This window comes from Populus trichocarpa, chromosome 4 (genome assembly GCF_000002775.5).
Source record: "Populus trichocarpa isolate Nisqually-1 chromosome 4, P.trichocarpa_v4.1, whole genome shotgun sequence".
NCBI lineage: Eukaryota > Viridiplantae > Streptophyta > Magnoliopsida > Malpighiales > Salicaceae > Populus > Populus trichocarpa.
Window position 1 is genome coordinate 8,847,102 of NC_037288.2, and position 11,717 is coordinate 8,858,818.

Sequence of the window (11,717 nt, forward strand, 5' to 3'; positions counted from 1 at the left end):
GTTGAGAAAGTGCTTCTCCTTTAACTTCAAAGTACATGCAAATTGGCAGCAAACTTTATTCATCAAATATCACCTTATCTGCTTTTTTTATTCCATCTGTTTTAGCTTTTTTTCCTCTCACTTTTGAGCCAATCTCCCATCAGGAATCCCCAGCCCAGAAATTAGATTTCTTTGTCAACCATATCTGGTAGCTCTAATCAGATATTCCAAATGAAGCGTTAGTTTGATGGGTTTGGCATAGAATTTGATTCTGTCCTCTGTGTTGTGCTCATTTCAATAAAACGAAAGCTCTCCAAAATAAACAGACGGATGCTAAGTGATTCAGTACAATATGGTTACAATGTTAGCAATGTATAGAATTTGATTCTGCCAGACATCAAAGCAGCAATGTACAGAAAAGCAGAAACTCCTAGTCCTTAAACAATGTTAGCAAAATATAGAATACAGTTCTAGTTCCCAAAGGTTCACGTCATAAAGACCAGTCAGGGTTTTGATTAGAAAACCACCAAGTTGAAGCTGAAGTATAGTTGTTCATGGATACCAAACCCAAACTGAAAAAGGCATTCTATGCACAGGATTTGGAGGATCTGTAAACTTTCAGGGGATCTGATATTCCTGTTTTCTTTACAAAACCAGCATCCAATTATGCAAATCTATCGAAACAACCTGTTAGATATCCACTTTATCTCTATAAAGTCACCAGAAGTGGTTTTCTATATACTTACATATCATATATAATCATATCTGCTACTGATCCTATAGTCTCTGCACAAAACGTCAAGCAATAAATTCCCGATAATTTCCTTTAGAGGATGAAGTGAAGGAGTCTCAAACAAGTTTTGATGATTTGATAAATTCATGAGAACAACCGAATGAAATCTTTGACAAAGTGTAGAAATTAACCGCGAAGACACTTGCAATAATGAAACCAAGATGAGCAGCAGAATAAGCATGAAGCAAATGGAATTTCAAATTCATCGAACTGTAAGTCGTAATGGAAGAGCAGAACATGAACTCGATACGAGGTTAGTGGAATTTGGAAATTAACCAAGATGCAAAAAAGCTAGCAGAGAAGCTCTTCTTTTTTAGTCTGACTAAAAGCTGTAATATTTTGCAAAAGATCAAGGGGGTGTTATAACCAAGCAACAATGGCACAGCCTCTAGAGATTCCTTGTTTGGCTAGCTGGTGTGTGAAAGAATTGCATTCCCTCGTTGCATGCTTGAATACTATCTGATTGAACGAGGAGAAACGATCAATAATCAATGTCATTGAAAGTTAAAAATATTCATCAATCTACAATTAATATACATGCATATTAGTGTATCTATCATGCGATACAAGCGAGAAGAAGGAATAAAGAAAATTAGAATAGAAGAGGATATTATTATTTGGTAATTTGATATATATTTTACATTAAATTTTTGTAGAGTTTATATTAAAATACATAAAAAAATAGAATAAAACAAATTATAAAATTAATATGTTTGATCATCTCCTTCGATTAAATGATTAAAATAATTTTTTGATTGCTTTGAGTTGTTCAATTCTTTGATCTATTTTTTTTATTAATTAAAAAATAATGCCTTGATTATTTTTTTAACACGCTCGCTCAAACTCATAATAATTTGAGTTTGACATACATCACTTTTATTACCATTGTAGCTTTATCTTTAAGAATTGTATTCGTAGTCATTTTCTTCTCATGGTTGCTACCACATTTCTTTAGCCAAATATCTCTTTTTAAGATTTGGCTTTTCAAGTTACCATTTTATTTTGGTTACTCTTCATTAGAATGATGACTTTTTCTTATCATAGCTCCTTGGCCGTTTTCAATCTCTTTTTTTTTAGGAAGAACTCTCTCTCTCTCTCCCTTTCTCTCTTGTAATGAGTGGTCTCTTTTGTATCATCTTTATTAGACTTATCAACTTGCATTAAGTCTCTCTTGTTTTTTATGTCTTTTTTTATTGCAAGATCTCAATTCTCTTGTTGGGCTCTGTCGTCTTATATCTCTTTTTTTTTTTGTTATTTGGATGTCATTTGATCATCCACATGATCTTAAGATTTCTTCTTATCATTGTTTGATGTATTATTGAAAAAATAGTAAATAAAATATTTGATAGATAGTGAAGAGAATAGAAAACAAAGTATTTTAAAATGGTTGGATGGATGACATAAGCAGTCTGCTAAAAAAAACGCTACTATTCAGAGCAAGATATGATTGATTTTTTCTTATACAATGTCAAAGAACAATCTTAACTCAAAAGCTTGCTGATTAAATAGGCACGAATTCAAATTTCATCATCTTCATTCTCTTTTCTAATTAAAATTAATTAATAGCATAAAATAGTGCGGATCTATGCAAATTCACTTGAAGAGTTATATTAGAGAATAATATAAATCAAATCTTATGATCTTGTTTAACCATTTAAATTTTTGGATTAAGATGATTTTTGACATGAATGAGGCTTGAACATAGAAGTACATTGTTACTAATTCCATTGCTCCATCTCCATTGTATACTCAGATTTTAGACAAAAGGCTATCACCTGTTATTTTTCCATTAATATAGTTTAGATGAAGCATCTCTTAATGCCCTCAATTTTTTATTTATAATACCACTGCTTTGGGCTATATATGATCACTAGCTAGCTACATTTCTTGAGCAGTGAAATTACTGCTTTAAACTTCTATACTTCTGTTCTATTGCCCTCCCATACTGTGCTTGTGATGCTGGTGCTTTACTTTAGTTCTCCAACAAAGGTTCCATGATCGTCAATAATATGCCTGCTACTATTTTTTGCTACCATGGTAATATTCCTTTTGCAGAAACACCATTAATTAGGTCATTCCTCCACCATCCTGCCAACTAATTAAGATTCATATATAGGAAAGTAAAGCTTTTCTCCAAAAGCAAAAGCAACAAACAGAAAGTATTGGGAAAACCAGAACAGGATAAATGGGACAGAAAGCAAAGACATATAGATACATGTCTTAAAGTATGTATCTTACGAACAAAATGAATCTTAAGTTATGACACAATATAGATTGATCACAAATTAAGAAGTTGGACTTTGATATATAGAAGAAGGAAACATGAAACGCATTCCCTTTGTCATTGGTTGATGAAAGTCTTGATATGGGATGCCATCTCTTGAACGCGGGTATGAGAGAGATGAGAATTATGTAGAATTTGAAATGCATGCCCAACTCCTTTGTACGTCACTGTTTCAACTCTCTTACCAGCTCTAGTCAAGGCCGAACAAAATTCCGAGTTTCTGTCCTTAAGTATATCCAACTCAGATATGCCAACCATTATAGTTGGAAGTCGTAGGTCACGCAACTTGCTGGCACCATTTGCTAAAGGGTTGCAGTATGGATGATCACGGTTAGATCCTAGAGGCAGTGATAACCGCCAATATGTGTCAGAAGCCGACAGAGTCAGTGCTGAGTTAGCTGGTTGAGTCATATTTTTCTCAGACAAAGTTCGTGCCTCTCCTCCAAAGAAAGGTTGGATCAAGATGATACCCTTGAAACACGAAGGCTTTGTCATGGACTCAGGATTGTATCTGGATTCTAGCCTTGTGGCCACGTTGTAAGCTATGTTTGCACCAGCACTGTCACCAGCTAGGAACATGCTAGAGAAATTGCACCGACTTAACCACCACTTATGCTCAAGAGAACCATTTAGAGCCTGTTGTTTTACCCATGTAAAGGCGTCGATGCCGTCATCATAAGCAGTAGGGAGACGATTTTCGGGGGCCAGCCGGTAGTTTATGGATAAAATAATGCAACTTGCTTTAGAAGCAAGATTGGCCAAGAACTCATGGTAACCACTCCAAGCAGCTGAGCCAACACAAAATCCGCCTCCATGGAAGTAAACAAGCAAAGGCAGCGTGCCTGAGCGGTTTGAGACATAAATGCGAGCCCACAAGTTAGTGAACTTGTCGATAACAACATCTTTTGCTGTCACATCATTTACTGTCGCCACGTTGCAAGGAACATTGGGAATGATAGGAGGCCTTTCGATGTGTCCATCTTTGTAAACTCTGATGAGTCCTTCGATTTCTTCAATGATTACTCCATGGGAGTTCTTGCTCGTTTGACGATTAATTCTTGGATCGAAGGAGATGGCAGCCATTTTTTTTCTTCTCATAAAAGGAGTGGGATGGAATGGACCATTTAGTGTGTTCTGCTATAAACCTAAAGTCTCTTTATATAGAGAGCGAGAGATAAGGTCAAGGATAAAGCTCTGAATGGTGAGGGAACCTTCCTTTCCTTACTATCTGACAAGTTGGCAGATAGTTGAACTCTTGCTATGACATCACTTGGATTCTCAGATCATGTGGGAACTCCTACTTTCCATCTTTTTAAAGTAACATTTTCCAAAATTTTTGTTATAAGATTTATGAGCTTGTGATTTTTAGAAATAGTATTAAATGACCATCACTGTCATCAATAAATTTTTCTAAACTTTCTGCTATACGTTGATCAACATGAGCCAACATTTGAGGGAAATCTTATTCTTATCTGCTAAATATAGCATTTGAAGAAGAGTGAATGGCACAACTTGCATTACAATTTGACTTTTGTTATTGGATAGTTACATGTGAATATTGTTTGAATTCTTCATTGTAAAAAGGGAAGATAATGAAAATCAACTTGTTCAAAATCAAACATGGTTTAGAAGAAAGGAATCCCTCTACATTGACAAATGAATACGATGGAGTCAAACTTAATGACAGTTAAACTTCCTAGTTTATTCTTTCAATTATTCCGTGTGATATTCTACACTTCTCCATATTCTTTGTTCTTGTGATGTTATTGCTGTTTTCATCGGCCCATAGTATTAAGTTTCCAGGTAGCAGAATTACAAATGAGCATCTGGATTATTTATACAGAAGCCATCAGAACACCACCTGATTGGACAAGCTCATGAAAGAAAGCTAACAAGCAAAGCAAATGCTTGATACGCCAAATATTTGAGAATCCAAGCTCATGTATAGGTGATTTGCATACATATCTACAGCTGCAACGAAAGCTCCAAGTTAGAAAATTTGTTAGTATTCATACGCCAACGGTTTCACTGCTATCTTGAGTTGATTTTGGACGGCGAACTTTATGCACCAAATATCCTCCAATCTTCTTATCTAACTTTTGACTCTGCGACTTCCATAGTTGCATTTCCACCTCCTTTTGTGCAAATCCCTCTGCTGTGATCTTCAGATGGAATTTAGATCACTTGTATAGCCGCCATGGAGATAGAAAATAATGACATGATTTTTAGTGGTGCATTTGCCATATAGACACGGTAAGCCATTATTACTGGTATTTGACATGGAAATAGAAGCTAATGACATATATATTCTAGGCATTTCATTATTGAAAAATATAGTTTGAGATCTCTGCTTGTCAAATCATATTGTATTTTGTGGTGAGATCTTCAACAGGATATGATCCTGCTATCAATTGTTGAGTTTAACTGAGAGCAAATCTTTCTCAAATCATGTTCCAAGTTGATGATGTACCAAAAATTTAACTAGTCTAGAAATAGGATTTCTGGGTTGGATAATTGTTTAATTAATTGGTTTTAGTAATCTCATTCATTCTTCTTAGTCAAGGTAGTTGATAGCTTATACCTAGTGCTTGGTAGGTCAAGATAGCTTGCAGCTAATACCTGTCACTACTAGAAAATCAGCGAAAACCAACGGACTTATCGATGAAATTTTTTGTCGGTAATTTTTACCGACGGAAATAATTCCGTCTCAAAATCTTTCGGTATATACCGACAGAGAACATTCGTCGGCAATACAGTCGGTATATACCGACGGAATCCGTCCGTCGGTATATACCGACCGTATCGCCGACAGACTATATAGTTTTTTTGGAAAGTTGCAACGGTGTGATGATGTGGATTTGTTTCAGATGGAATGACCGAGGAATTCAAACCGGGATCTTCATATAGTGACGTGACACTTTCACAGGTGGAATCACCGACGGGTATACCGACGGAACGTGTCTGTCGGTGATTCCATCGGTAACAGTAAAAAATATACCCACTCTGCCGACACTCTCTTCCTCTATTTCTCCTTCTTCTTCCCCATCCCACCTCTCCCCTCCCAAACTGCAGCCAACCACTCATCCCAACTCTCCCATCTTCTCAACACAAACACTCAAGTTTCTTATACTTTTGTACGTGGTCACAACATCCGTTCTTGTGGATTTTATCATTTTTTGTAAGTAAATCTATCCTTTTTAGTTTTAACATTTAAATGTGAATTTTATTGTTTTTTTAGTATATGTATTTTGTTAACATATGTACTTGTTTGATTGTTATTCGTCAAAGAAACTTGTAGTATGAATATATAATTTTGTAGTTGTTATAGTTTGTTTTAGATTTTGTCAAATTATATTTGTTTGTAAATTGTTGAAACTTTGTTTGAATTACACCGAATTAAATGTGTTGTGATGTAATAAATAATAGTTTGTTTAACGGGTCCGTTTTAATTGTTATTAATTCTATTGCGAAGTTGTGATTTCCGTAAATTTATATATGTATAAATTTGTATGGACGTTGATAGTTGATAATTGATAATGAATATTTAACATAAGTGTTTTTTTAGTTTGTTGGATAATGTCGGGGAAAACCAATATTTTTGTTATGTTTATTTACGTAACGTAGTTAATTAATACATTTTGTCGTCATAATTTTATAGAGGTTCGATAGAAGTCATGGATGATCGTTCATGGATGTATCGGGACTCACCCCAAGGATTGCGGAGGATGGATTATTGTAACGGGGTTCAGGGTTTTATTAATTTCGTAACATCTATCCCGAGGAATTTTACTGATGGCGGTATTAGGTGTCCATGCAGGAAGTGTAAAAATTTAAAGTTTCTGCATCAACATGTTGTAACGATGCATCTTCTAACCAAAGGGTTCATGAAGGATTACCTGTGTTGGTATGCACACGGAGAACTATTTGTTCCTAATGAGAACATGGTAGAAAGGGTAGTTGGGTCAACTTCTAGTGCTAGCAAGTTGGAAATGACAATAGTAATCCTTACAGGAATATGGTTATGGATGCAATGAGAATGAGTGAAGGTAATGTCAGTGAATGTCCAATCGTAGAAGAAGAACCTAATGCAGATGCAGCAAGGTTTTTTGATCTGTTGAAAGATTCTGATGAACCATTATGGGATGATTGCACGAACTACAGTAAATTATCGGTCGTAGCACAGGTGTTCACCATCAAGTCAAATCACGGGTTGAGTGAGGCCGGTTATGACAAGATTATCGAATGGGCGAGAAGCATTTTACTTGAAGGGAACAGGTTGAAAGAGAACTTCTATGCTGTCAAGTCCATGATGAAACCCCTCGGTTTAGGATACCTGAAAATTGACATATGCCCTAACTTCTGTATGTTATACTACCTTGAAAATGTTGAGCTGACCGAGTGCACGACATGTGAGCATTCCCGTTACAAACCCAGAACTGGCAGAGGAAAGACTCTCGTGGCATATAAAAAACTCAGATACTTCCCAATCACACCTAGACTGCAAAGGTTATTCATGTCACGAAGGACCGCTGAGTACGTGACATGGCACCAATCACATCATGTGGTTGATGGAGTGATGGTGCATCCTTCTGACGGCGAAGCATGGAAACACTTTAACAGTGTGTATCCTCACTTTTCAGCTGAATCAAGGAACGTACGTCTTGGGTTGTGTACAGATGGATTCAACCCATTCGGGTCATTTTCTGCTCCTTATTCTTGTTGGCCGGTCATACTAATGGTTTATAACTTGCCACCGGGGATGTGTATGAGGCCGGAGTTCATATTTTTATCTATGGTCATACCTGGTTCGAGCAGTCCGAGGTAGAATATAGATGTTTGTCTTCGACCGTTGATTGATGAGTTGACGTAGTTGTGGTCCTCTAGAGCTTTGACTTATGATATCTCGAGGAAACAAAATTTTGTTATGAGAGCGGCTTTGATGTGGACTATCAATGATTTTCCAGCTTATGGAATGGTTTCTGGTTGGAGCACGCATGGAAAACTAGCCTATCCATACTGTATGGAGAACAACAAGGCATTCACACTAACAAACGGGGGTAAAGCTTTTTTTTTTTTACTGTAACCGTCGTTTCTTGCCACCAAATCACAGGTACAGAAAGAACAAAAATGATTTCTTTGTTGGTAGAGTTGAAAAGGATGTTGCACCCCCGCGTTTTTCTGGTGAAGAATCGCATGATATTGTGTCAGAGTACGGTGACATTGTGTTTGGTCTCCAATCAGGTAAGCATAAGTTTCCTGGTTTTGGTTTGACTCATAATTGGGTGAAGCGAAGTATGTTTTGGGAGCTTCCTTATTGGAAGACCAATCTTCTCCGCCATAACCTTGACGTCATGCACATTGAAAAGAACGTGTTTGAGAACATTTTCAACACCGTCATAGATGTGAAGGGGAAGACAAAGGACAACATCAAGGCTAGATTGGATGTAGCGTTGTTCTGTAACCGTAAAAATATGGAGTTGGTTTGTGATGGGTCACGGGTCGCAAAACCAAGAGCAAGCTTCATGTTAGAGAAAAACGCACAACTACTAGTCTATAAATGGCTTAAGAGTCTGCATTTCCCTGATGGATATGCCTCGAACATATCAAGGCTGGTTAATACAGAGGAATGCAGATTATTTGGAATGAAGAGTCATGACTGCCATATGTTTATGCAAAACTTGGGTCTACGGGCTCTCCAACTCTACGGCCGAAAACTTGCGGTCGGCCCGTAGTGTCTCAACCGTTGGGAGCTCTCCATCAGTATCGAGCATCCAGTCTGAAGAGTTCGTGGCCTTGAAACAACAATATGAACAACTCTCGACGAATTATGATCAGCTCCGTCAAATGGTCATGGAGATTAGATCAAGGATGGGTGATGATACATTTGCAGCCCCTTTTTGGCCGTACGGTCCTGGGAACAACCCGCCTCCTCCTCCTCTAGCTCCTCCGCTATTCTGGTTTAATTTTGTTTTTTAAACACATTAAATTTGTAATGAATATTTGGATGAATAATATTTAATATTATTTTTATATTTTTAATGTTTAATACAATTTTATTTGTTTATTAAGCTTTTTTACTATTAATAAATGAATTTTTTTAATATTTTAAATACATACCGACGGTTTTCCAAACGGAAACCGGCCGTCGGTATTTAACCGAGATTTGCCAAACAATTACCACCCATGCCACAATTACCGACGGATATATTCCGTCGATGTTTATCATTACTATTACCGACAGAATCTATCTGTCGGTATTTGACAGAGTTCTGAAACATTTACCGTCATGCCACCATTACCGACTGATATTTCGTCGGTGAGTACCGTTGAAAATGCAGACGAAAGGATTCCGTCAGTAATATTCTCGCAGGAAATTTTTTTTTGTCGCGCTTCGCCGTCTGTAAGACCGTAGGTGGTTGGTTTTTTTATTTTCGACAGAATCAGCGACGGAATAGGGAATTACCGACGATCAGTATTCGAACGGACGGATTCCATCGGTGAGGCCGTCGGTAAAAATGTTACCGATGGATTTCGTGCCTTACACCGACGGAATTAATTCGTCAGTAAAACTGTTTAATGGTGTAGTATGTAAAAGGTCCTTTTTGGTGGAGATGAGGACTCTCTGATATTTAAATAAGTATCTCTTTAGAAAGAGAAAAATACAATAATATTCTAAAAAGAGATGTTCTGAAAATATATATGCAGTAAAGAATGAAAATTATGAGCCTATGTTCTGAAGATCTCATGGTGTATTTATACCCCATGAATCTTATTCTTTTGTGAAGAGAAGGGCCTGCAACATAATTATCCTGATAGCATTTAATGAGGGATAAATATCCCTTATATCTGTATTAATGTTTGATAGGAATATCATGGGTCATTTAAATACTTTTATACACCTAAAAAAGTGTAAGGAGATTAGAGTTTAAGATGTCAAATATAGCTAAGCCTATGAAAGCTGAGTTCTTCCTCGATGTTCTAGATCCAAGAGAGGATGGTCATTCTCTTGAACGTGCCTAAGGGAGGATGGTCGTTGTCTTGAACTTGGCTAACTACTAAGTCCAAGTGCCCTGAGTTTGACATGTTTGCTAGATCCATGTTGTCGTAGATTTGGTTGACTACCAAGTCCAAGTGCCTTGAGTCTGGCATGTTTATCAAACTCATTTTACCTTGGATTTGGTTGATTGCCAAGTCCAAGTGTCTTGAGTTTTACATGTTTGCTAAACTCACGTCACCTTGGATTTGGTTGACTGCCAAGCGTAGGTGCCTTGGGTTTGACATGTTTATCAGACTTACGTTACCTTGAACTTGGCATGTTTGCCAGACCTATGTTATCTTGGATTTGGTGGATTGTCAAGTCCAAGTGCCTTAGACTTGCCTGATTTGCCAAATTCAAATGCCTTAGAATTGACTGACTACCAAGTTCAAATGCCTTGGATTTGACATGTTTGTCAGACCCAAGTTACATTGGACCTAGCGGACTGTCAAGTCTAAGTGTCTCGGGTTCGGCAAACACGTTATCTTTAACTTGGTTGATTGCCAAGTTCAAGTGCCGGGCTTGACACACTGTCAAGCCTCCTACCTGAGGCATCCCATTCCCTTGAGCATGCCTAAGAGAAAAAGGGTTATAAAAGTTTTTTAAGCCCGTTAAAAATAGACTTATCACAAGTTGAACTCTGAATCGTATCAAGTCCATTTTAGGTGTACTGTTTAAGCACATTCATTCAGCTGTACTAGATATTCCCTGGTAGAAAAAGGGAAAAGCATAACAGGAAAGGAGATGAAGAAGTATTGAGCAGAAAAGCATAACAGGAAAGGAGATGAAGAAGTACTGAGCACGTGTAAAAAGCACATTCTTGAAATTTTATTCTTTGTATTCTTCCGAATCGTTCCTTCCGTTTTCACCTTTCTAGCCTTCAATAATGAAATAAAGTTGTTTTTCCCTGGCATTTTATCTCCTCCGATTAACAGGAAAAAAAAAAAATCAAAGTGTAGATGATTCACCTTCATATTATTCTGCGAAAGAAAGAAAACTCAAGTTTGAAATTTCGCTAGTGAAGAATTTATGCTCTTCAAGGGCAGAAACTAAAGCTCTTGCCACCCTTTGAATTCTATCAAAGTTGGAGAATCACCCATGTTTATCTTAGTAATCTAGCAAAGCCCTTTCTGCAAAAAATTGATATATATATATTAGGCTGATCAAGTGACTTTTCAAAGTTATATGGACCCATAATGCATTAGTCAATCGATGTCACCAAATTTCAGTATCATTCAAGATTTTGAAATTCATGTCTGTAAGATGTCAAAGTAGATTCACTAAGGACAAACCAGAAAAGGAAAACAAAAGATTCTTTTCTAGGAAGGAAATGTGCTGATATATATGCTTTACAGAGTAGTTCCAGGCAGTGCGTGTGTGAACTCAGAACATGCACCAATGATGGAAGCACATTTTGAGCATTCATAAAAGAGAGGTACCTAAACTAGCTTTTTCTGGCATGAAAATTTGGAATATAGCTGTCCAAAGAAAGACAAAAGAGCCATGTCGTGTGTCAGCTAAAGCCAAGCAGCATTATTCATGACCCTGAGGAAGTGTTTTATTTTCGTAGAAGTAACCTTCTGCGTTTTGACCATTTTCTGTGGTGCTGGCTTCTCAAAAAGAAA

The 11,717-nt window shown here is 37.0% G+C and overlaps 1 protein-coding gene across 1 annotated transcript; it reads right to left on the reverse strand.

The window, feature by feature from the left end:
• Positions 1–2,858: 2,858 nt before the first annotated feature.
• On the reverse strand, positions 2,859–4,171 carry LOC7477420 (probable carboxylesterase 17). Its single transcript, XM_024599389.2, has one exon. The coding sequence runs from the start codon at positions 4,152–4,154 to the stop codon at positions 3,114–3,116; it is 1,041 nt and encodes a 346-aa protein (XP_024455157.2). The 5' UTR covers positions 4,155–4,171; the 3' UTR covers positions 2,859–3,113.
• Between the last annotated feature and the right edge of the window lie 7,546 nt (positions 4,172–11,717).

Bases quoted from the DNA above. Each gene is read 5' to 3' on its own strand.
- LOC7477420 (XM_024599389.2), bottom strand. From the start codon at position 4,154: ATGAGAAGAAAAAAAATGGCTGCCATCTCCTTCGATCCAAGAATTAAT.